This window comes from Nylanderia fulva, unplaced genomic scaffold (genome assembly GCF_048542155.1).
Source record: "Nylanderia fulva isolate GAGA-0341 unplaced genomic scaffold, ASM4854215v1 Scaffold25, whole genome shotgun sequence".
NCBI classification, from domain to species: Eukaryota; Metazoa; Arthropoda; class Insecta; order Hymenoptera; family Formicidae; genus Nylanderia; species Nylanderia fulva.
In genome coordinates this window covers 12,292-33,978 of record NW_028190314.1, presented here as the reverse complement: position 1 = coordinate 33,978, position 21,687 = coordinate 12,292, and the positions used below count along the sequence as shown (strand labels likewise).

Below are 21,687 nucleotides of genomic sequence, written 5' to 3'. Positions count from 1 at the left end.
TGTCATCCGCGATTTGGCTCTTATTGCCTATCTTATATATGTTAAATTTATATTTATATATTACAGAGCCTAGTTAAACTCTTAATTAATAATTTATCATTATATTATTTATATTGTTTAAAAAATCCCTTCCTCATAATTTTTATTTATCTACGCATACATTTTCTCCCTACCACTTTTCTATTTTATCTTCCTTCTTATAAATTTTCTTGAAAATCTTCGCTCACTCGTCTTTCATCGTCCGGACTTTCAAGTTCGTTAGTAAAAAAATTTGTTAGAAAAAAGTTCTCGATTTTTCGATTTTTCCGTGTCTTTGATTATTATATCTTTGATTTTCTACGCGGTAGCAACTACCATGAACAATCTTAAGAAAATCGAGCAACAACCACGTATGCTGCTGTCAACAACATACGGATTGAATTCATCCTACACGAAGAAAATTCAAGTGGGTCTTATGACGGAAGACAACGTCGAACTGGATTTTCTGCCTGTTGTTAAATTAACATCTCACGGAGCTGTAGGGATTTGCTTCGACATGGAATCGTGGCAAAAATTTCAAGAAAACATGAAAACGATGTCGAGCTACTTAAACGGTGATAAAATTAATTTGAGCTCGATCATCTTTAACAAGATAATTGTAAATTTCACTACCGCATATGGTGCTAGAGCCATACTAATAACATATCGTGAAAACGAGCAAGAAGATCTTTCTTCCGAGACTGTGGAGGATACGAACGAAAACGGACCGAAGGCGAAGAAACGTAAAACTTACAACATTGCGATAGTCATGCAGAGAACGACTTTTCAAGGTGTAGAAAATATAGTTGATTGTGTGAACGCTAATTTAAATCGTCTAAATTTTATTTCAACTAATGTCAACGAATGTGCTCGATATTTAATTAACGAAATACAGTTAAATCTTCCTGTCAACGGTAGCAATAATAACAGTATCGTGAAACTCACGATCAGAGGTAACAGTAAGGAAATAGAACGTAATGTACGTACCCAACTGAAAGATTTAACATTTCTCGATGTATACTTTGAGATAACATTTTTAGAAATAATTTCACTTTATTTCGAACAAATTGTACATACAATTATATCAAAACGTAAATTTTAATAATTATTCGACGAATATTTTCTTGAAATGTTTGTGAATAATTTTATTCTGTAAAAATATTTTAAATATAAATTATATTTGTACTTTTAAAACCATTGTTCAATTTTCTTTCACTTCCTCTTTCCAGAAATTTCCTCAACATCCATGTTTCTGTTTACCTTCATTAAGCAGCGAGTTATTTTAAAATAAAATTTTATCCGACATCTTTTCAACAATAAGCATTCTTTCTAATCTACGATGATGCATTATTTTTTTTATCGTGACACGAGTCGGAATGCTCGCCAGTACAAATATTTGCGTGTTCTTTTTTTATTACCCTACGGCATTGTCAGTTACTACCTGCCACCGATCCCCGGTCGACCGCATGACGCTTTTCTTGGTCAAAATGTTTTTACCCGACCCCGTCTAATATCGACCATTTGATTCGACGAGCTATCCTTGCCATACGTATACCCGTACCCCCATACCGTACCCTACGCAACTTTAGCTTAAATACCTCATCTAATCCTTAGACTAGTAAGATCTCGTTTAGCTCAACATACTAGGACCCTGCTCGGAAACACGAAGGCCCCAGGTTCAAATCCAGAGGAAATCAGAAAAAATAAAAAAAAAATAAAAAAAATTCTCATCCCCACCTTTCGGGGCCTGTCGCCATTTTTTTTTCCCAACACCCTCTCCCCCTACACCCACACTCGGAAAAACCAGACGCCGGTGGTGGGGGAAAGATAAGATAAGACTCGGCGCCAGACGGGTCGGTGGTGGGGGTTTGTTTTGACGGGCCATAGTGCCCACTATACTACTATTGTTTTTTGTGTAAATTCCCAGCAAACACAGTATATAAATGTTATATACTCAAGCATGTTACATGTAACGTATATGTTAGTTGTAATTTCCTATTCATAGATATAACATTTTTAATATTACATATATTACATTGTAGTTATATTGTCATTATATCCCAAGATAGCACTGACTTATCAATACATCAATGTGCTATTTGGTATATAATTACAATATAACTACAATGTAATATATGTTATATTAAAATGTTACATCTATGAGTGGGAAATTACAACTAACATGGATGTTACATGTAACATACACGTTATATTACCTGGTATATTCCGTTTTATTATAGCAATGTAACAATTATATATCGGTGTTTGCTGGGTTAATTAGAGAAGAATATAGAGACAAGTTTGTCGTGTTTAATATAAGCACCTAATTTTTATTAGTCATTTTATATGTGGTTTTGCATTTGTATATTAGTATATCCCTTTGTAATTCATTATTATAATTTGCAGAAAGAATTATTACTCACTAAATTTAATTGCCCGGGGTCGTAACCGTTGGGAATAAATATGAGAAAATTGGCGCACACCTCCGCAAAATAAAAATTCTGGTTGCAACCAATTAACATCTTTAGTATGTTATAAGCACTTTGCGGGATTAATTCGTCATGGAACAATAATCGCAATATTGGCTGCAATTAACAATTTCTTTATTTCATGATAATAATTTGTTCTTAAATCTATACTCCTTCAAATTTTTAGTCGAATTTTTCAAGAATAAAAAAATATAAATTTCTTAGCATATTATTATATGAATGAAGACAGTGGTTCTTAATGACCTTTTTAAAGTTACAGAACACTTTTGATTATAGGAAAAATTTGCGGAACACCAAAATCATTAATATTATAAAGATAATAACAAAAATATGTATGAATATATTTTTTATTAAAAGTTATACAGTACAAATTATGTAGCAGTAACAAAATTTAAATTTAAATTTAAAAAATAATATTCATAAAATTAAAAAAAAGTTATAGTAGTTTTTTCTATGTATAGATATGCTGTGCTTTCATAATTTCGAGCAACACTTGTAACACGTTTGCGGAACACTAATGTTCCGTGAAGCACCGGTTAAAAACCACTGAATTAATATAATGTATAGAAGCGATATTATATATCAGAGATATAAATAAAAGATAAAATCATATTTTTGTTTGTTTTGACAGAAAAATAGTGTTCTAAACAGTTATTTACAATATGAATTATTTTTTAATAATATTCACATATATTATATTACCTGAATCTCATTTATCAAATAAATTATTAGCCGTGTAAACAATTGTCGTCCGCATCGAGTAACGTGTGCCTTTTTACAAGTAATTTTTAATAATTAATCGGTACACTGAGAGAATTTTCTCTTAAAATTTACCCTAAAAGTTATGGTAATTGTGAGACAATACGGTATGAAAAGAATTTTATTAAAATTTCTCTGATTAATATTTATCACATTAAAAATAATATCTATCACAATAAAATATGAAATATGTGTGATTAATTTTACTAAACTGTATAGTAAAATTAATCAAACATATTTTATATTTTTTTGTGATACATATTATTATTTTTAATATGATAAATAGTAGAGAAATTCTAATAAAATTCTTTCCACATCATAATGTCCTACGATTACCATAATTTTCTAGGTAAATTCTAAGAGAAAATTCTCTTAGATTGTGATTATGATTGTCGTGTCCTTGCCGTGTAAACTATTGCCGTCCGCATCGAGTAACGTGTGCTGTGCGCGCCGCGCGTTTTTACAAGTAATTTTTAATAATTAATCAAAACACTGAGAGAATTTTCTCTTAGAATTTACCCTAAAAGTTATAGTAATTGTAAGAGAATATGGTATGGAAAGAATTTTATTAGAATTTCTCTGATTAATAATTATCACATTCAAAATAATAATATTTATCACAATAAAATATAAAATATATTTCATTAATTTTACTTTACGGTTTAGTAAAATTAATAAAACATGTTTCATATTTTATTGTGATAGATATTATTATTTTGAATGTGATAAATATTAATTAGAGGAATTCTAATAAAATTTTTTCCATACAATATTATCCTACAATTACCACAATTTTCAGGGCAAATTCTAAGAGAAAATTCTCTCAGATTGTTATTATGTGTTGTAATTTGTAATCAGTTATTTATTACAATAATTTTTAATCAAGTGCGTGAGTCAAAGTGTCAATAGAATTTATTACAAAAAAATGATTTCATTATGCAGTGTGTCACAGTGTGTCAATATCGGATTGTATCCAGTCAGGCAACAATTATTCGTCAAAGGACATCAAACATCTCTACAAGGTAAGAATCAGTGAGAGAGAGAGAGAGAGAGAGAGAGAGAGAGTGTGTGTGTGTGTGTGTATACGCGTACACACACACACACACACAAAACGCCGCGTGTAACAAACAGCTGATCGCTTCGAGCGCCCACGTAATCGCCCGCGTCGGATAATGTGTTGCGCCGCTCCTGATTACCGCCCGTACTCGTGCTGTAATTCGCTAACTATTTCTTTTTATATTTCAAAAACTAAGCTTCGGATAAAATTTTGGCAAAGGAAAAATCGTCTTAGAATTGAGTCAGGAATACGACATTTTAAGGACAAACGGTTGTTTTGAATCACCCTGTATATACATATATCAATTTAATCATATATAATATAATGAACTGCAAAATGCTTCTTACATTTGTATATACATTTCATATACATATGCACAACTATATATACACAACTATATACACAAGATGTACAACAAATATTGAAACTATTTAATTTGACAAAAACTATATGCTATTGGTTTTGAAAAAAATTTTTACACGAAAGTTGTAAGATACTCCGTGTGTGTGTGTGTGTGTGTGTGTGTGTTCATATTATTACGTATTTTAAAAGAAGGAAAAAAGTTTAATAGCCACTGCGTTTAAACGATACTACAAATAAAATAAAATAATTATAAAAAAACGACAAATATTATTAAAGGCTACTAATTTTATTAAAATTTTACTAAAATTTTACTAAAAAATATTTTTTAATTTATCTTTAATATAATTTTTATTTATCAATATATAAGTCATATAATAAATTTATATTAAATATATAAGTCATATAATACATTTATTATATGACTCATTAGACTTCCGTTTCCGGTGCAGAATTAGAGTACACGTGGTGTGTGATAGTGAAGAGTTGAGGGCGATTAAAGGGGTTAGAGCACAGAGATAGTGGAGAGGATAGTTTGAAAAGGAAGAGGGAGAAGAGTGAGAGGGTGAGAGAGTAGTGTGAGAGAGGATAGTTAGACAGAGAAAGTAGGAAAGAGAGAAATAGGAGGCTGGTGACAGCTGAGAGTGGGCAGGGAGTATAGGGTATAAAGAAAGAAAGCGGGGTGCAGAAAAATAGAGTAAAGGTGCTAGGGAATAGCTAGGGAATTTAGGAAAGAAGAAGCAAGGATTAGGAAGAACGTAGAGTGGCGAGAAGTAGGCAAAGAGAGGGACAGGGGAAAGGAAGAGTATAGAGAGGAAAGCGGAGAGGATTTGGATTAAAAGGGTCTGAAAGCATGTGGAGTGGGAAGAAAGAGGGAGGCAAGGGAGCGGAGGGAGGAGGAATAATAGGATCGGTAGGTAAAAAGGGAAAAGAAAGAAGTGGAAGTCTAGGGAATATAGAAGATCTAATGAAGAGGAAAAAAAAGGGAGTTAGAGGAAAAAACGGGAGAAGGGAGCGGTGAGATCTTTAAGAGAAGCAACAAGACAACGAGATCACCGGAAAAAGGTGGTGAAGAGGATGGAGAGAAGGAAGAGATCAAAAGATTGTTGCAAGATATGTGGCAAGAAATGAGGGAGATCAGGGAGGAAATAAAGGAACAGGGAGAGAGGATAAGAGGAGAGATGGAGGAGATAAGGAGAGATTACAAGATACAGATGGAAAGGTGGAAAAGAGAGAAGAAAGAAATGATAGAGAACATGGAAGGTATGAAGAGGAGGATAGAGGGACTGGAGAGGAAGATGGAGGAAAAGGAGGAGGGAGAGAGAGAAAGAAGAGAGCACACAGGGAATGGTTTACAGAAGAGAGTAGGGGAAATGGAAAGGAAATGGGAGATATTAGAAAAAGAGGAAAAAAGAAAGAATATAGTAATAAAAGGCTTATTAGTTAAAGAGGGGAAAAGAAGAGAGGGAGCCGAAAAATTGTTAGAGGAGATAGAGGCAAGAGCGAGGATAATGAAAATAAGGAAAATAGGGGAGGATAGAGAAATGGGGAGAGAAATGGTGGTGGTGGAATTGGAGAGGGAAAGAACAGAAATGGGAAGTGATGGAGAAGAAAAAGAGGCTGAAAGGCAGGAAAAGAAAGGATAGACACGGATTTAACATGGAAAGAAAGGGAGATAAGACGAAAGTTGGGAGAGATAGCAAGGAGAGAAGAGAAAAGAGGAGAAAGGACATGGGTAAGTAATGGCAAGTTAAAAATAGGAGAAAAATGGTGGAGATGGGATGAGGAGAAGGAAGTTCTGAGAGATGAGAAGGGAAATGTAAAGAATATGATAATGGGGGAAGAGGAGAGGAGAAAGGAAGATGGGCTAAAGTAGAGATAGAGAGAGAGAGAGGGAAAAGGAGAAGAGAGGAAAAGGATGGAAGGTAGTATTCTGGAACGTAGCGGGAGTAGGGAATAAGGACATAGATTTTTGGAAAGGATTAGAGGAATGGGATGTAATAGTGTTATCAGAAACATGGATGGAAGAGGAAGGATGGAAGAAGATGAGAAGGTACCTACCGAAAGGATACGTATGGGGAGTGCAAGGAGCAAGTAGAAAGAAGAAGAGAGGAAGAGCGAAAGGAGGCATGATTATGGGGATAAAAAAGGAGATTGCAGAGAAGGGAGGAATGATGGAGCTGAGTAAGGAGGGCTTTGTGGTAGGAAGAGTAAGATAGGGAAGAAAAAATGGAGGGTGATAGGAGTATACGTAGGAGAAGGAATAGAGAAGGCGTGCAGGGAGATGGAGAAGTGGACGGAGGAGAAAGAGGAGGAGGTTTTACACGATAATAGGAGGAGATTTTAATGCGAGGACAGGACAAGAGGGGGGTAGAATCAGAGATAAGGAGAATGCGGAAGAGGAGAGGAAAGAGGAAAAGAAAAGAAAGTTGAAAGACAAATTAATCAATGCAGAGGGAAGAAAACTACTGGAATTCATGGGAGAAAGAGGTTGGAGCATAATGAACGGTTAACACAAAGGGACGACTAGGAGGGAGAATGGACTTGTACAGGAGGAAGAGGGAACACGGTTATAGATTACGTAATTGGAAATGAGGATAGCGGAGAGAAGGTGAGAAGGTAAGAATAAGAGACAAGGTGGACTCAGATCATCACCCAATAGAAGTGGAGATAGAAGGATGGCAGAGAAGAGAGAGAAGGAAAGTCGAGAGGAGGGAGGAGAGGAGTATGGAATGAGGAGGGCCGGAGGATTTTTGAGGGAGAAAAGTGGGGGAGGGGAGATAGGAGAAATAGGAGGAGGAGAGGAAGAGATAGATGGAGAATGGGAAAGAATAGAGGAGAGGATGAAGGAAGTATTAAGAGCAACAGAGGAGGACTGGAGGAAAAGGGAGAAGGAGAAAAGAGATGGTGGGATGGGAGTGCAGAGAGGAGAAAAGAAAGGTAAGGAGGGGAGCTGAGGAGATGGTGGAGGGAAGGATGTGAGGGGGAGGAATATAGGAAGAGAAGAGGGGATTACAAGAGATTGTGTGAGAGGAAGAAAAAGGAAGAAAACGAGAAATGGGAAAAGAAGGCAGCAGAGGCTGAAAAGAGAATCGGAGGTATGGGAGATAATAAACAGAGAGAGAAGAAGATGGAAAGGAATAATAACGAAGAAATTGAGATGAGAAAGTTGAGAGAGAATATTTATGAAGTTGTTAGGAGGAACAGAGGAGAGAAAGGTAAGAAAGGAAAGAAGAGAGGAGGGGAACAGGACAGAGGAGGGAGGAGGAGGAGGAGGAGGAGGAGGAGGGAGGAAAATAAGTAGAGAGGAAATGAGAGAGGCAATAAAGAAGCTGAAAGCAGGAAAAGCGACAGGGGATAGATGAGATTCCGAATGAGGTATGGAAGTATGGAGGAGGGAACGTGGAGGATTGGATGCTGGATTTTTGTAATAGAATATGGAGAGGAGAAGGATGGCCGAAGAGATGGATAGAGGGAGTGATTACACCGATAAGGAAAAAAGGGGATGGAAAGGAGGTGGAAGACTACAGGGGAGTAACCATGATGCCATCAATGTATAAGGTTTACACGATGATACTGACAGAAAGATTGAGGAAGGATGTGGAGGAAAAAGGGATAGTGCCAGAAAATCAGATGGGGTTTAGGAGAGGAATGGGAACAATAGACAACATATACGTGATGAATTATCTAATCAATAGACAACTGGAAAAAAAAGAGGGAAGGCTAACGGCATTGTTATAGATCTGAGAGCAGCATTTGACTCGGTAGAACGGGAGAAATTAATGGAGGCAATGGAGGAGGAGAGGAGTAAGGAAAGGATTGAGAAGAAGGGTAGAGATGGTGATGAGAGAGACAACATGCAGGATAAAGATAGGGGAAGAAGTTGGAGAGAGTTTTTGGATTGAGAAAGGAGTAAGACAGGGGTGCCCATTGAGTCCAATACTATTCAACATCCTAATAGCGGACTTAGAGGAAAAAAATGGGGAAGGTGAAAAGAGGAGGAGTAAGAATAGGAGAAAAAAGGATTATACATTGGCATACGTGGATGATATGGTGTTGTTGGTAGAGGAGGAAGAGGAACTGAGAAGTATGGTAGAAAGGTTAGAAGAATATCTAGACAACAAGAGATTGGAGCTGAACGCAAGAAGACGAAGATAATGAGGTTTAGGAGAAAGGGAGGAAGATGGAAGAAGAGGGAGTGGAGATGGAAAGGAGAGAAAATGGAGGAAGTGAAGGGAGTTTACGTATCTGGGATATAGACTACAGAGGAATGGAGGACAAGAAGGACAAGTGAAAGATAGGATGAGGAGAGCGGCGGCTATTATGGGGCAAGTATGGGGAGGAATAGGAAAGAGAAAGTTTGGAAAAGATTGGGGGAGAAGATTATGGCTTCTTTCGACAAATTGGTTGTGGACAGTGATGAGCTACGGGGTGGAAATATGGGGGTGGAAGGAGAGAGAGGGGAATGGAAAGGATGGAAGAAAAGATACCTGAGATGGATATTAGGAGTAGAAAGGGGTACGCCAGGTTATATGGTGAGGGAGGAACTGAGAAGAGAGAAGCTGAGGATAAGAGCCGGAAAAAAGGGCATGGAATTTCGAGAAGAGAATGGAGGAAAGGAAGAGGAAGCGAGCTAGCGGGGGAAATGCTGGGAGGAAGGGGAAGGAAAGGGAAAGGGGAAAATAGGAATAGTGGGATCGGAGGTGGGAAAAGGGAAAGAAAGAAAAATTCGGAAAAGGGGTGGGGAAGCGGAGGTGGAGGAGAGAAGAGGTATGGAGGAGGGATGGTTGGGGAGGTTAATAAGAGGGATCTGGAGGAGCAGAGGGGGGAGAGGGAGGAGAGATAAAGGGAGGAATTTAACAGAGGTACAAGGAGGTTAGGGAGAAGGGGAGGGGCCAGAATACTTAAGAAAAGGGTTGGGGGAGAGAGTAGATGGAGGAGGATAGAAAGAAAATTTAGATTAGGAAGTGAGATTTTAAAAAGCAGGTATTGGGAGGGGAAGAGAAAAGAGGAAATTGCGGGGAGGGAGGGGGTAGGAGGGGAGGGGAGAGGTTTATGGTGGAGGGGGGAGAGGAAAGAGAGTTTGGGGAAAGAGTGGGGGGTATAGAGAAAAGGGAGAAGGGGAAGGAGGATGAGAGAGATAGAGAGAGAAAGAGAAGCAGAAGAAAGGGAGGAGGAGAGAGAGAGGAGAGAGAAGTGTGGAGAGAGTAGTTGAGAGGTGAGAAGAGGATGATGAGGAGCGAATGACGTGAGGGGGCAAGGGGAAGAATGTTTAAGAAAAGAAAAGCAAGAGGAGGAACGGAAGTCCAAGACGACGTGTGGTGTGTGTACATGGGGTTGGGCAGAAGCCAAGGGGAGATGGCCTGGACAACGGGCGCCGAACCCAAAGCGGAAGTCCAACCCCTTAGGACAGATAGGTTAAGTAGCAATAAGATAGGTTAAGAGGTTATAGCGAAGAGGGTCATGGTAGCGTGCGTTTTATATTTTTTGTTTTTTTTTTTTGTTTTTGTTTGAATAGCACCTTTGTATATGCGGCTGCGTGTATTGTTAAATTGTAAGGGAATTGAAACCCCAAGGGGACCAATACAATTTACTACTACTACTACTACTACTACTACTATATGACTCATTGAAATTTATAGATTAATTCTATTATATGACTTATTATATTTACTAGATTATATATGACTTATTATATTGTATAGATAAAAATTTTATTATAGATAAATTAAAAAATATTTTTAATAAAAAATTAGTAAAGATTATTAAATTTTACCTACACTATTTTATCTATATTATTAATTGTAATATTATCTATATTATCCAATTTCAACAAGTGTTTATACTGTATACTTGTAAGTGATAAAGTCGACTTCTTTTTCTCATAAAGCATGTCCCTGTCGGTAAGCAGATAGACAACCCGCCCGATATAATAATGTGTATGTATCAGAAACAACCTGTATTATAATTCAATGTATATGCGCATATATAAAAAATCTCTAAATCTCTAATAAATTTCCTAAAATAATAATAATATATTACAAAAGACGTAGACAACTAGAGAGTGATTTTTGAGTACTTTAAACCACTGAACTAATTAATTATTTTATTTATTTCATTTATTTAATTTCCCTAATTTACATCATCAATGTATTATTATCGTATCCTCAAATGTATATAACGGACGATATGATAATACATTACATTGATAATGTGAACTAACATTATTTTAATATTTTCCTCTCATGATCTTCAAATTCTTTCGTACAAAAGCTTTGGCGCATCATTAGCAAATATAAAGTTCCATATGATTAAAATTGGCCCACGGCACTTCGTACATATCTATTACGTTGGGTTAGAAAATGGTTAAAACCTCTTTACCTCCTTGAAGAAATTTTTTGACTTATTATATGCAATAATTTCTTTTAAGAGCAATTATTCCGATTATAAAAAATATGAAATATTGTCTACATTTATATAATCGCAAGTCACAATCTTTACTATAAAATCTTTATAATTTAAATACTTTTTCATTACTTACAGTGGGATCTATAAACAAGTCGTTGTCGCCGTAATATATTGCTGTCGGTACCTTGATACTTGATATATTGTACGTTGAGGTTTTCTACCGATTTATATATCAAGAGATTTTTCTTCTGGACCGTAATCGTATTGACGAGGCGTACGCGATTCAATTATTTGAACGATGTGCACCATAGTCCTAAGCGAGACGGCGATGGGTAGGTGACTCACGATGAAAGGCAACCGAGTCTAAATAAGGAGTAAAAATATATATATAAACAGATGTGTATTTGTATACGAGGTTAAATCTGAACCCAATAAGCAAGAAAATTTAATCAACGTTTTTAAAATGTGATATTATATAAATATTCTAAACGTTATGATATAACCCAGCAAAAACCGATATATAAGTGTTACATTGCTATAATAAACGGAATTATAACAGATAATATAACGTGTACGTTACATGTAACATCCATGTTAGTTGTAATTCCCACTCATAGATGTAATATTTTAATATAACATATATTACATTGTATTTATATTGTAATTATATCTATATATATAAGCACCCGTCTGTCTGTCTGTCTGTACCCGAACTACTTCCGCATTCGTGGACCGATTTTTCGTGAATGAAACTGGTACCAAAATGTTTGTAAATTTTTTCGGGGGTGGCTGCTGTGGGTTTTTTTTTTAATTTTTTAATTTTTATTTTTTTCCTCAGAGGAGGGTATGTTTTTGCAAAAAAAATTTCTTTTTGCAATATTTCTGAACCACATGGTATCAAAATGTTGCAAATTTTTGGAGATAGCGACCCGATGCGGTGTTTTTTTTTAAGTGTTACAACTTCCACCCACTCACCCACCACGCATTTACCCACATGCATGCGCATTTATGGACCAATTTTTCACGAATTGGTACAAAAATGTTGCAAATTTTTCTGAGGAAAGCTGCTGTGTGGGTTTTTTTAAGTTTACGCCCCCACCCACGCATCCACCCACGCAATCGCATATTTATGAACGGATTTTTTGTAAAAATTGATACCAAAATTTTGCAAAATTTTTTGGAGATGGCGACGATGTGGTTTTTTCAAGTGTTACACCTCCACCCACGCATTCACCCACACGCATGCGCATTAATGGACCAATTTTCCACCAAAATTGGTACAAAAATGTTGCAAATTTTTCTGAGAAAGCTGCTGTGTGGTTCTTTTAAGTTTTATCCCACCCATGCAATCCACCTACGCATTCAAACATTTATTCACAGACTTTTTCGAAATTTGTACTTAGATTTTGTCCGGATGGCTACTATATGATTTTAACAAATTTTTATCACTTTATTTATCCACCCACGCACCCACCCACGTATCCACGCACCCATGTGCATACGCATTTATTGACTTGGTCACACCAAGAAGTAATTTTTAAAAATTTGCTTTTATTGACTGTATTGTAAGTGATTGATCCACAGGAGCAATTAAATTTTCCAACTGAGTTTCTAAACTCACTGACACCTTCTGGAATGCCAGTTCATCGGCTTTAAAATAAAAGGTTGGTGCTACAGTAATCTTATTAAGAATTTAATACTAAAAAGGACTTTGTAATGGAATAAGATTTATTATAACTAATTTGAAAATAATATAATTATGGTAGAAGTTATAACAGGTCCTGCTCGAGGACAATTGTTATGATTCCGAGGAGTAGATTTAATTACAATGATTTGGAACTGCCATTTTAAGTTTTTAACGAAGACAGTTTCCTATTCGAGTGTCATTTGCTATGACAATAAATAAATCACAAGGACAAAGTTTAGAAAAAATTGGAATTTATTTGCCACATCCTGTATTTGCTCATGGTCAACTTTATGTGGCATTTTCTAGAGCAACAAAAAGAGAAAGTGGTAAAAATTAAAATTGATGAATGTAGCAATCAAGGACATTTAATTGAAGAAAGTGAAAAATGTTTTACAAAAAATGTAATATACAGGGAAATTTTGTAAATTGAAGAATTATGACATTGTATGAGAGCTAATAATAGCGGGTTAGCGAGGGGGTGCATTAGAAATAAAAAAAATTGAGTAAAAATGTAAAAAAGGATATAATAATTAAGTAATAAAAAAAAATATTTAAAGTATAATTAACTAAAATAATGTTTTATATTTAAAAAATATGAAATTGTGTGGAAATTAAAATAAACAAGAAAATAAAAATAAAAATATATAATAAATATTTAATATATGCAAAACGCGGTTGAGTTAAAATAAAATATCTGGGAGAAAGAAATAGATAACATAGTAGTCATCCAAAAAAATTTAAACATTTATTTTGATATAAATTTCGTGAAAGTCGGACAACAAATGTGGAAGTAGTTCGAGGTAATACAAAAAAGAATTAATTTTTTTGTGTTAAACGGATTTATTAATATAGGCTATGAGGAATGAGAAAGGCTTTGAGGACGCGCAAAGCGCTGGCTCGAAAAGCTAGTATCAATATATTACCACATAACACATTGATGTATTGATAAGTCAGTGTTATCTTGGGATATAATGACAATATATCTACAATGTAAATATGTAATATAAAAATGTTACATCTATGAGTGGGAAATTACAACTAACATATACGTTACATGTAACATGCTTAAGTATATAACATTTATATACTGTGTTTGCTGTGAATGTTTTGATAAATCTGTTTAAAATATTATTAATAATATTTCAAAAGTATTTAACTGATGTTTTTATAAATATTTTAAAAATATTATTTAATAACATTACCAAAACCTTTAAATCAATGTCAAAGTTTATTCATGATGTGCATACAATGTAAAAACTACATACTTGACAACAATTTTATACATCACCTCAAGTTTGCAGCAATATTGCAACAACCATTGCAGTATTGTATATTGTTATAGCAATATTGCGGAATATTATATAGGCAATAACTTTGCAATATAGTTTAACAACGTTGCAGCAACATTTTAGAAATGTTATGAAAATAAATTCACGCAAAAAGTATTAGGTACAAAACATTCAGTCCGATCATGTATTTGGCACATTTCCAATAATTCAATATAATATTACATATATATTTTATTGCATTATTGCTGCAATGTTATAGAACAATGTTCTGAAAACGGACATTTTACCGTTGCTGCTGCAACCTTGCGCAAGATTGCCTTGCAACATTTCACAATGTTTTATGCAATGTTGTAACATTGCAATGAACTGTTGCCACATGCTGCTGCAATCTTGTTGTGCTGTATGAGTAATAACGTTATAGCAATGACTTTTTGCTTATTGGGAAGTATAATCGCACGATCCTGAAACGTAAGGATCATACTTCCATCGCGACATTTTATTACGGAAGATTAGGAAAGATATGAAAAGATTTAATAAAAATTAGACGCAGATATTATGCGCAACAAACTTGTCTGTGTACACTCTTCTCTAATATTTATATAATATATTTACTAACATGAAATTCTTTTTCATTTTTTCTGTCTCTTTTTGTTCTAATATCAAGTTATAATATATTTAATTTTTAATATAAATTTATAATATTGTACACAATAAGTAAATAATTTTTAAATTCTGCTCTAGTTACTTTTATATAAAATATATAAAGAGAATTACTAAGCAAGTAAAGAAAAATAAAAATAGAAGTTTTTTAAATAATTAGAGAAGAATATAAATACAAGTTGTCATGTTTAATATATGCATTGATTCTTATTAGCTATTTTTACATCTATTTTTTTTGGTATATTAGAGCCTTCTTAATTTATTATTATAATTACTGCAGAAGAATTATTACTCACAAAATTTAATTGCTCGGGATCGTAACCATGGGATTAATAATAAATTATTGACGCAGAACTCCGATTGGTAATAATCCAGGTTGCAACCGAGGTAACGTCTTTAGTGTTGTTATAAAAATCTGCGGAAATAATTCGTTATGGAACAAAACTCGCAACTAGTGGCTGCAATCAAAAATTTCTTTATTTCATCATGATAATTTACTCGTAAATAAATGCATTAAACTTTTAGGATATTTTTTAAAGATTAAGAATATTAAGATTTTTTTTTCAAAGAAATTATAATATTAACAATAATTGTAACAAATAGTTTTTAAAAACAGTAACAAGTAATGGCAACGAGCTACTTTATAAGTATTTTTAAAAATCCTGAACAACCCAAGGTAGTAAGCTGACGTCCAAAATGACGTTATTTTGACGTTTGACTTACGTTTGAGTTTGTTATCTGGGAACGATATATAGAATGTTATGTTGTTTATGCATTATTTTTGTAACACAAAAATATTAGTTTGCATTAATGTTTTTTATAATTTTCTAACATTAATTTTAAAAACTCCATATTCATCTCGACTAAGAGCCAAACGCGATGTTATTGCGACAAATTAAGATAAGAAGATTTTTGGAAACTGAGGAATTTGAATCCTATGGTTGGGATCTCAGAAATTCCCCTTGTTTCTTCTCTAAACATCCCCTGTAAGAAAAAGACGAGAAAATATTGGTCCGAAAGTCGGCTGAATCGGGAATCGAACCCGAGACCTTCCGCTTGCGGGCGACTGCTCTTCCAACTGAGCTATTCAGACACTACAAATCAATATTTTTCTCAATGTTATACCCCCCCCCCCCCCCACCAGGCGTCGTACCTGGTCCAAACGCAACAAATATTAATAAGAATATTTTGTAAGTCAGCTCTCCAATTGTTTTAAAAACTCCATATTTATCTCGACTAAGAGCCAAACGCGTGTTATTGCGACAATTAAGATAAGAAGATTTTTGGAAACTGAGGAATTTGAATCCTATGGTTGGGATCTCAAAATTCCCTTGTTCCTTTCTCTAAACATCCCCTGTAGAAAAAGACGAGAAAAATATGGTCCAGAAAGTCGGCTGAATCGGGAATCGAACCGAGACCTTCCGCTTGCCGGGCGACTGCTCTTCCCGATTCAGCCGACTTTCGGACCAATATTTTTCTCGTCTTTTTCTTACAGGGGATGTTAAGAGAAGGAACAAGGGGAATTTCTGAGATCTCAACCATAGGATTCAAATTCCTCAGTTTCCAAAAATCTTCTTATCTTAATTTGTCGCAATAACATCGCGTTTGGCTCTTAGTCGAGATGAATATGGAGTTTTAACACAATGGAGAGCTGACTTACCAAAATATTCTTATTAATATTTGTTGTTGCGTTTGGACCAGGTACGAACGCTTGTGGGCGAGGGGGTGGGGGGGGGGTGGGGGGGGGGGTCTAAACATTGAGAAAAATATTGATTGTAAGTGTCTGAATAGCTCAGTGGAAGAGCAGTCGCCCGGCAAGCGGAAGGTCTCGGGTTCGATTCCCGATTCAGCAGAACTTTCGGACCAATATTTTTCTCGTCTTTTTCTTACAGGGGATGTTTAGAGAGGACACAAGGGGAATTTCTGAGATCCCCACCATAGGATTCAAATTCCTCAGTTTCCAAAAATTTTCTTATCTTAATTGTCGCAATAACATCGCGTTTGGCTCTTAGTCGAGATGAATATGGAGTTTTTTCAAACAATTGGAGAGCTGACTTACAAAATATTCTTATTAATATAACTTTTAACATAAATTGCAAGCTCTTAAATACTATAAAATAAGTTTTAATAATAAAATACAGTTATTTCTTATCTTCTTGGCTATTCGTAGTTGTTCAATCGTCTAACATGAAATTTATTGGTGTTTCAATATTCATGCTAGAGACATATATATTTACTTATACACTAAAAAAAAGTTATGGATTTCAAATAATATCTATTTCAATAACGCCATTAACACTATTTGTTTGAAGCAAATAAATATTTATCTATTTTGAAAAAGGATTTCTTATCAAATAAGTATTTTTCACAGCAAATCAATATTATTAGTTTCAAACAAAACAGGTGGTAATGGCACTATGAAATATATATTTATTTGAAATCAATAGTTTTTTTCAGTGTATGTATTTATTTATAGTATTTAAGAGAATATTAAAAATTAAATGTATAGTATTCTAAACAGTTATTTTAACAATATAAATTATTTTCTGATAGTATTTTTACCTATTATATTATACCTGAATTTCTTTCAAACAAAAAAGTAAAAAAATAATGTCTTACCAATATTTTACAATATAATTTATTTTCTAATGAGTATTTTCACATATGTTATATATTACTGAAACTCTTTTATCAAATAAAGTACTGGTCGTATTGGACTTTCATATGGTCTACGAAAACTGCTGGTCCGAAACTGAACATTATTTTCACCATTTCAGCAAATTTTGGACGCTCTACTATCGTTATGTAAAAGCTGTTGTGCCCATAGAATGACCAATGTACGCGTGCAATGGTTGTGATCTCATATTTGTGAATATGTAATCATCGCGGGCACATCATATATTCCTCTTCGTGAAAGCTGATAGAAAATACAATACATCTTCATAAAATATTTAAATATACACACGCATTTGTACATGACTTCTTGTATATATAATAGTAATATACATATAGTGAATAATGTAATATATAAGTATAGATTATAATATATATAACACACCACACACACACACACGCACATGCTAACGCACACGCACACGCACACGCATACGCACACGCACACGCACACGCACACACACACGCACACGCACACACACACACCCACACACACATAACATATATATATAATATATATATATATATATATATAAAGTGCGCGATAAGTCCAGAACTGTCCAATATTTCGGAAAGGAATATTTTAAGAAGAGATATGTTTTAAACGAGAATTTTAATGTTAAAAAATTTTAAGAAAAAAAATTGGTTTTACGGTTTTAACCCAGTAAATTATTAGATGTAAAAAACAGAGAATTTTTTAAATGGATTTTTATTTTTTTATTTTAAAAAAAAAATATTTCAAATTGTGAAAAAGTGATGAAGAATTTTTAAATTTTTCGTATTTAATTTTTTTTTAAATTAATACTTTAAAAGAGATANCCACAATATTTTTAATGTTGGTAAACAAACCATTTTAACCCATTTATTTTCCGTGGGGGAGTTAAAGGGGGTATTAAAATTTAAATCTCAAATATGAGATTTTTTCTATTTAAAATTTTGGCCGGTCCAAGTAAAAATTTGGTGCCTTGTGCCCCGGTATTTAAATTCTAAGGGAAAAATTATTTATTCGTTAGGAAACGCATTGTACCGCGATTTGGCTCTTGTTGCCTTTCTTATACTTTAAAAATCTACTATGTTAGGAAATATTCTCCTCTTCGGCGTGGGTTTTCGAGCCAGGTATCGCATTTAGACTTTGTTTATTCGACCCATCGCATTGTCGGTAGAATTCAAAAACATGTATAATTGTTTTTGCGTGCTCGAACAGCCGAAAGAGGCGAATATTTGCTAAGGCTCAGTGCCTATGAAATTGAGAGCGTCTTTATAATTTAGAAATATTACTCAAAAATTGTAAAAGGTTTTTTTCACCTTCTGATTACTTGCCCTCGTTATTCGATCGCAAGGAATATTGCATTGATTCTGTTTGATTTCTTGGTTGATAAAAATTTGATTATTGTCTTCATCGTACGTTGAAGACTACCTTTGGGCTATATTTCGCATATTCGCATACGTTCAAATGCGAGGCGGGCGGTTGTTTAAAATTGTCACGTATTTTCGGAGCGACGAAGCAAGGTTAATCGTAGAAAAAATTGAAAATATTCGACCCCGAAATGTTTTTTTCCGGTTGTTTTCGATTCCGCGAGCGAGGATCTCCCAAAAACTCGCCTTTGTCTTGCGTTCGAGCGTGATGGGGCAATCGTCCGCGAATAGGATTTCAGCAGGGTGTGCCACGCGTCAACGGATGAGCCTTAGTGCCGAATTCGCGAGGATCAAAAATGAGTCACTCGAGGAGTCTGAACTGAAGAGACGTCTCCGTGTATATCGGGAAAAAAGACATCGCACGAATTTTTCGTTCTAGAGCGAACTTCCGCGTTTTAATCTTGTCTGCGAGAGTTTTGAATAAAATGCCTTTGCCTCAAAAGTAAATTTCTCCACATTTACAATTTTCCCCGCATCCAGTCCCCTTCGTATCTACGAGCCGACTTATAAATAAATAATTGCCTCTGCGCGGAAAATTAAAAACAAACGACGATGAGCGACGCGAGGAGGCAAACGGCTACGAAACTCACTATGCGAACGACTCAGAGCAGGCGAGATTACCGCTGAATTTAAGCATATTATTAAGCGGAGGAAAAGAAACTGACCAGGATTTCCTTAGTAGCGGCGGAGCGAACAGGAAAGAGCCCAGCACCGAATCCGCGGTTCCGCCGCAGGGAAATGTGGTGTTCGAAAGGATCCGCTTATCCCGAGGTGCCGCGTCGCGTCCAAGTCCATCTTGAATGGGGCCACTACCCGTAGAGGGTGCCAGGCCCGTAGCGACCGGTGCGCGCTCGGAGAATCGCTCCTTAGAATCCGGGTTGCTTGAGAGTGCAGCTCTAAGTGGGTGGTAAACTCCATCTAAGGCTAAATACGACCACGAGACCGATAGCGAACAAGTACCGTGAGGGAAAGTTGAAAAAACTTGAAAAGAGAGTTCAAGAGTACGTGAAACCGTTCAGGGTGTAAACCTAAGAACCCCAAAAGATCGAACGGGGAGATTCATCGTCAGCGGGCCTGGCTTCGCGTCGGTCGGCGATGTCCCGCGGAGTCCGTGCAAATCGATCGTCGGAACTAGGGTATAGGGGCGAAAGACTAATTGAACCATCTAGTAGCTGGTTCCCTCCGAAGTTTCCCTTAGGATAGCTGGCACTCGGCCGTTCCGCACGGAACGCGCGCGAGTCTCATCTGGTAAAGCGAATGATTAGAGGCCTTGGGGCCAAAACGACCTCAACCTATTCTCAAACTTTAAATGGGTGAGATCTCTGGCTTTCTTGAATTATGAAGCCACGAGCATCTTCGAATCAGAGTGTCATGTGGGCCATTTTTGGTAAGCAGAACTGGCGCTGTGGGATGAACCAAACGCAGAGTTAAGGCGCCCAACTCGACGCTTATGGGACACCATGAAAGGCGTTGGTTGCTTAAGACAGCAGAACGGTGCCCATGGAAGTCGGAATCCGCTAAGGAGTGTGTAAAACTCACCTGCCGAAGCAACTAGCCTTGAAAATGGATGGCGCTAAAGCGTCGAGCCTATACTCTGCCGTCAGTGGCAAGTAGGGCGGCAACCGGGAGCGGGCGTTAGTCTTCTCTCGCGTCGTCACGAAGCCCTGACGAGTAGGAGGGTCGCGACGGTGAGCGCAGAAAAGTCTGGGCGCGAGCTTGCCTGGAGCCGCCGTCGGTGCAGATCTTGGTGGTAGTAGCAAATACTCCAGCGAGGCCCTGGAGGACTGACGTGGAGAAGGGTTTCGTGTGAACAGGCCGTTGCACACGAGTCAGTCGATCCTAAGCCTAGGAGAAATCCTATGTCAATGACGGCGTACAATATACTCGAGTGTCGAGAATAATAATAAATATTATACGAAAGACACACGCCCGTCGGGCAAAAGGGAATCCGGTTCCTATTCCGAACCCGGCAGCGGGAACCGCTAACAATTCGGGCCCTTGTAAGAGTGTTCGTCGGGGTAACCCAAAAATGACCTGGAACGCCGTCGGGAGATCCGGGAAGAGTTTCTTTTCTGTATAAGCATTCGAGTTTCCTGGAAACCTCTAGCAGGGAGATAGGGTTTGGACGCGAAGAGCACCGCAGTTGCGGCGGTGTCCGATCTTCCCCTCGGACCTTGAAAATCCAGGAGAGGGCCACGTGGAGGTGTCGCGCCGGTTCGTACCCATATCCGCAGCAGGTCTCCAAGGTAAAGAGCCTCTAGTCCGATAGAATAATGTAGGAAGGGAAGTCGGCAATTGATTCGTAACTTCGGAATAAGGGATTGGCTCTGAGAAGCGGGTGCTGACGTGCCGCCGGGCCTGGCGAGTATGAACTGTCGGCGTTCTCGCGCGGTCCCGGGATCCGAGCTCGGTCCCGTGCCTTGGCCTCCCCGCGGATCTTCCTTGCTGCGAGGCTTCCGTGGCGGCGCAGCCGTCGTGGTCGTCCTCTTCGGCCGCCATTCAACGCTCCAGCTCAGAACTGGCACGGACTAGGGGAATCCAACTGTCTAATTAAAACAAAGCATTCGCGATGGGCCCTCGCGGGTGTTGACGCAATGTGATTTCTGCCCATGCTCTGAATGTTAACGTGAAGAAATTCAAGCAAGCGCGGGTAAACGGCGGGAGTAACTATGACTCTCTTAAGGGAGCTGCCGATTTTGGTGGTTTCCATGCGCCAACCCCACCTCCTCGCGGTGAGAGTCGGGCAACGTCGGAACCAACCTCCCGGCGGCCAACGGGGCTCTGGCTTGGCGGAGCGGCAACGCTCCGTCCGGGTCCGTGGGGTTGCCAGCCCTTCGGGTCTGTTTACGGCAGGCACCACAAGAAGAGAAA

At 36.8% G+C, this 21,687-nt stretch overlaps 1 protein-coding gene and 1 pseudogene across 1 annotated transcript; both read left to right on the top strand.

Moving 5' to 3' along the window:
• The first annotated feature begins 299 nt into the window (after positions 1-299).
• On the top strand, positions 300-1,124 carry LOC146722949 (uncharacterized). Its single transcript, XM_085483436.1, has one exon. The coding sequence runs from the start codon at positions 356-358 to the stop codon at positions 1,118-1,120; it is 765 nt and encodes a 254-aa protein (XP_085339562.1). The 5' UTR covers positions 300-355; the 3' UTR covers positions 1,121-1,124.
• An 18,311-nt stretch (positions 1,125-19,435) lies between these two features.
• On the top strand, positions 19,436-21,079 carry LOC146722948 (large subunit ribosomal RNA; annotated as a pseudogene).
• The last annotated feature ends 608 nt before the right edge of the window (positions 21,080-21,687 follow it).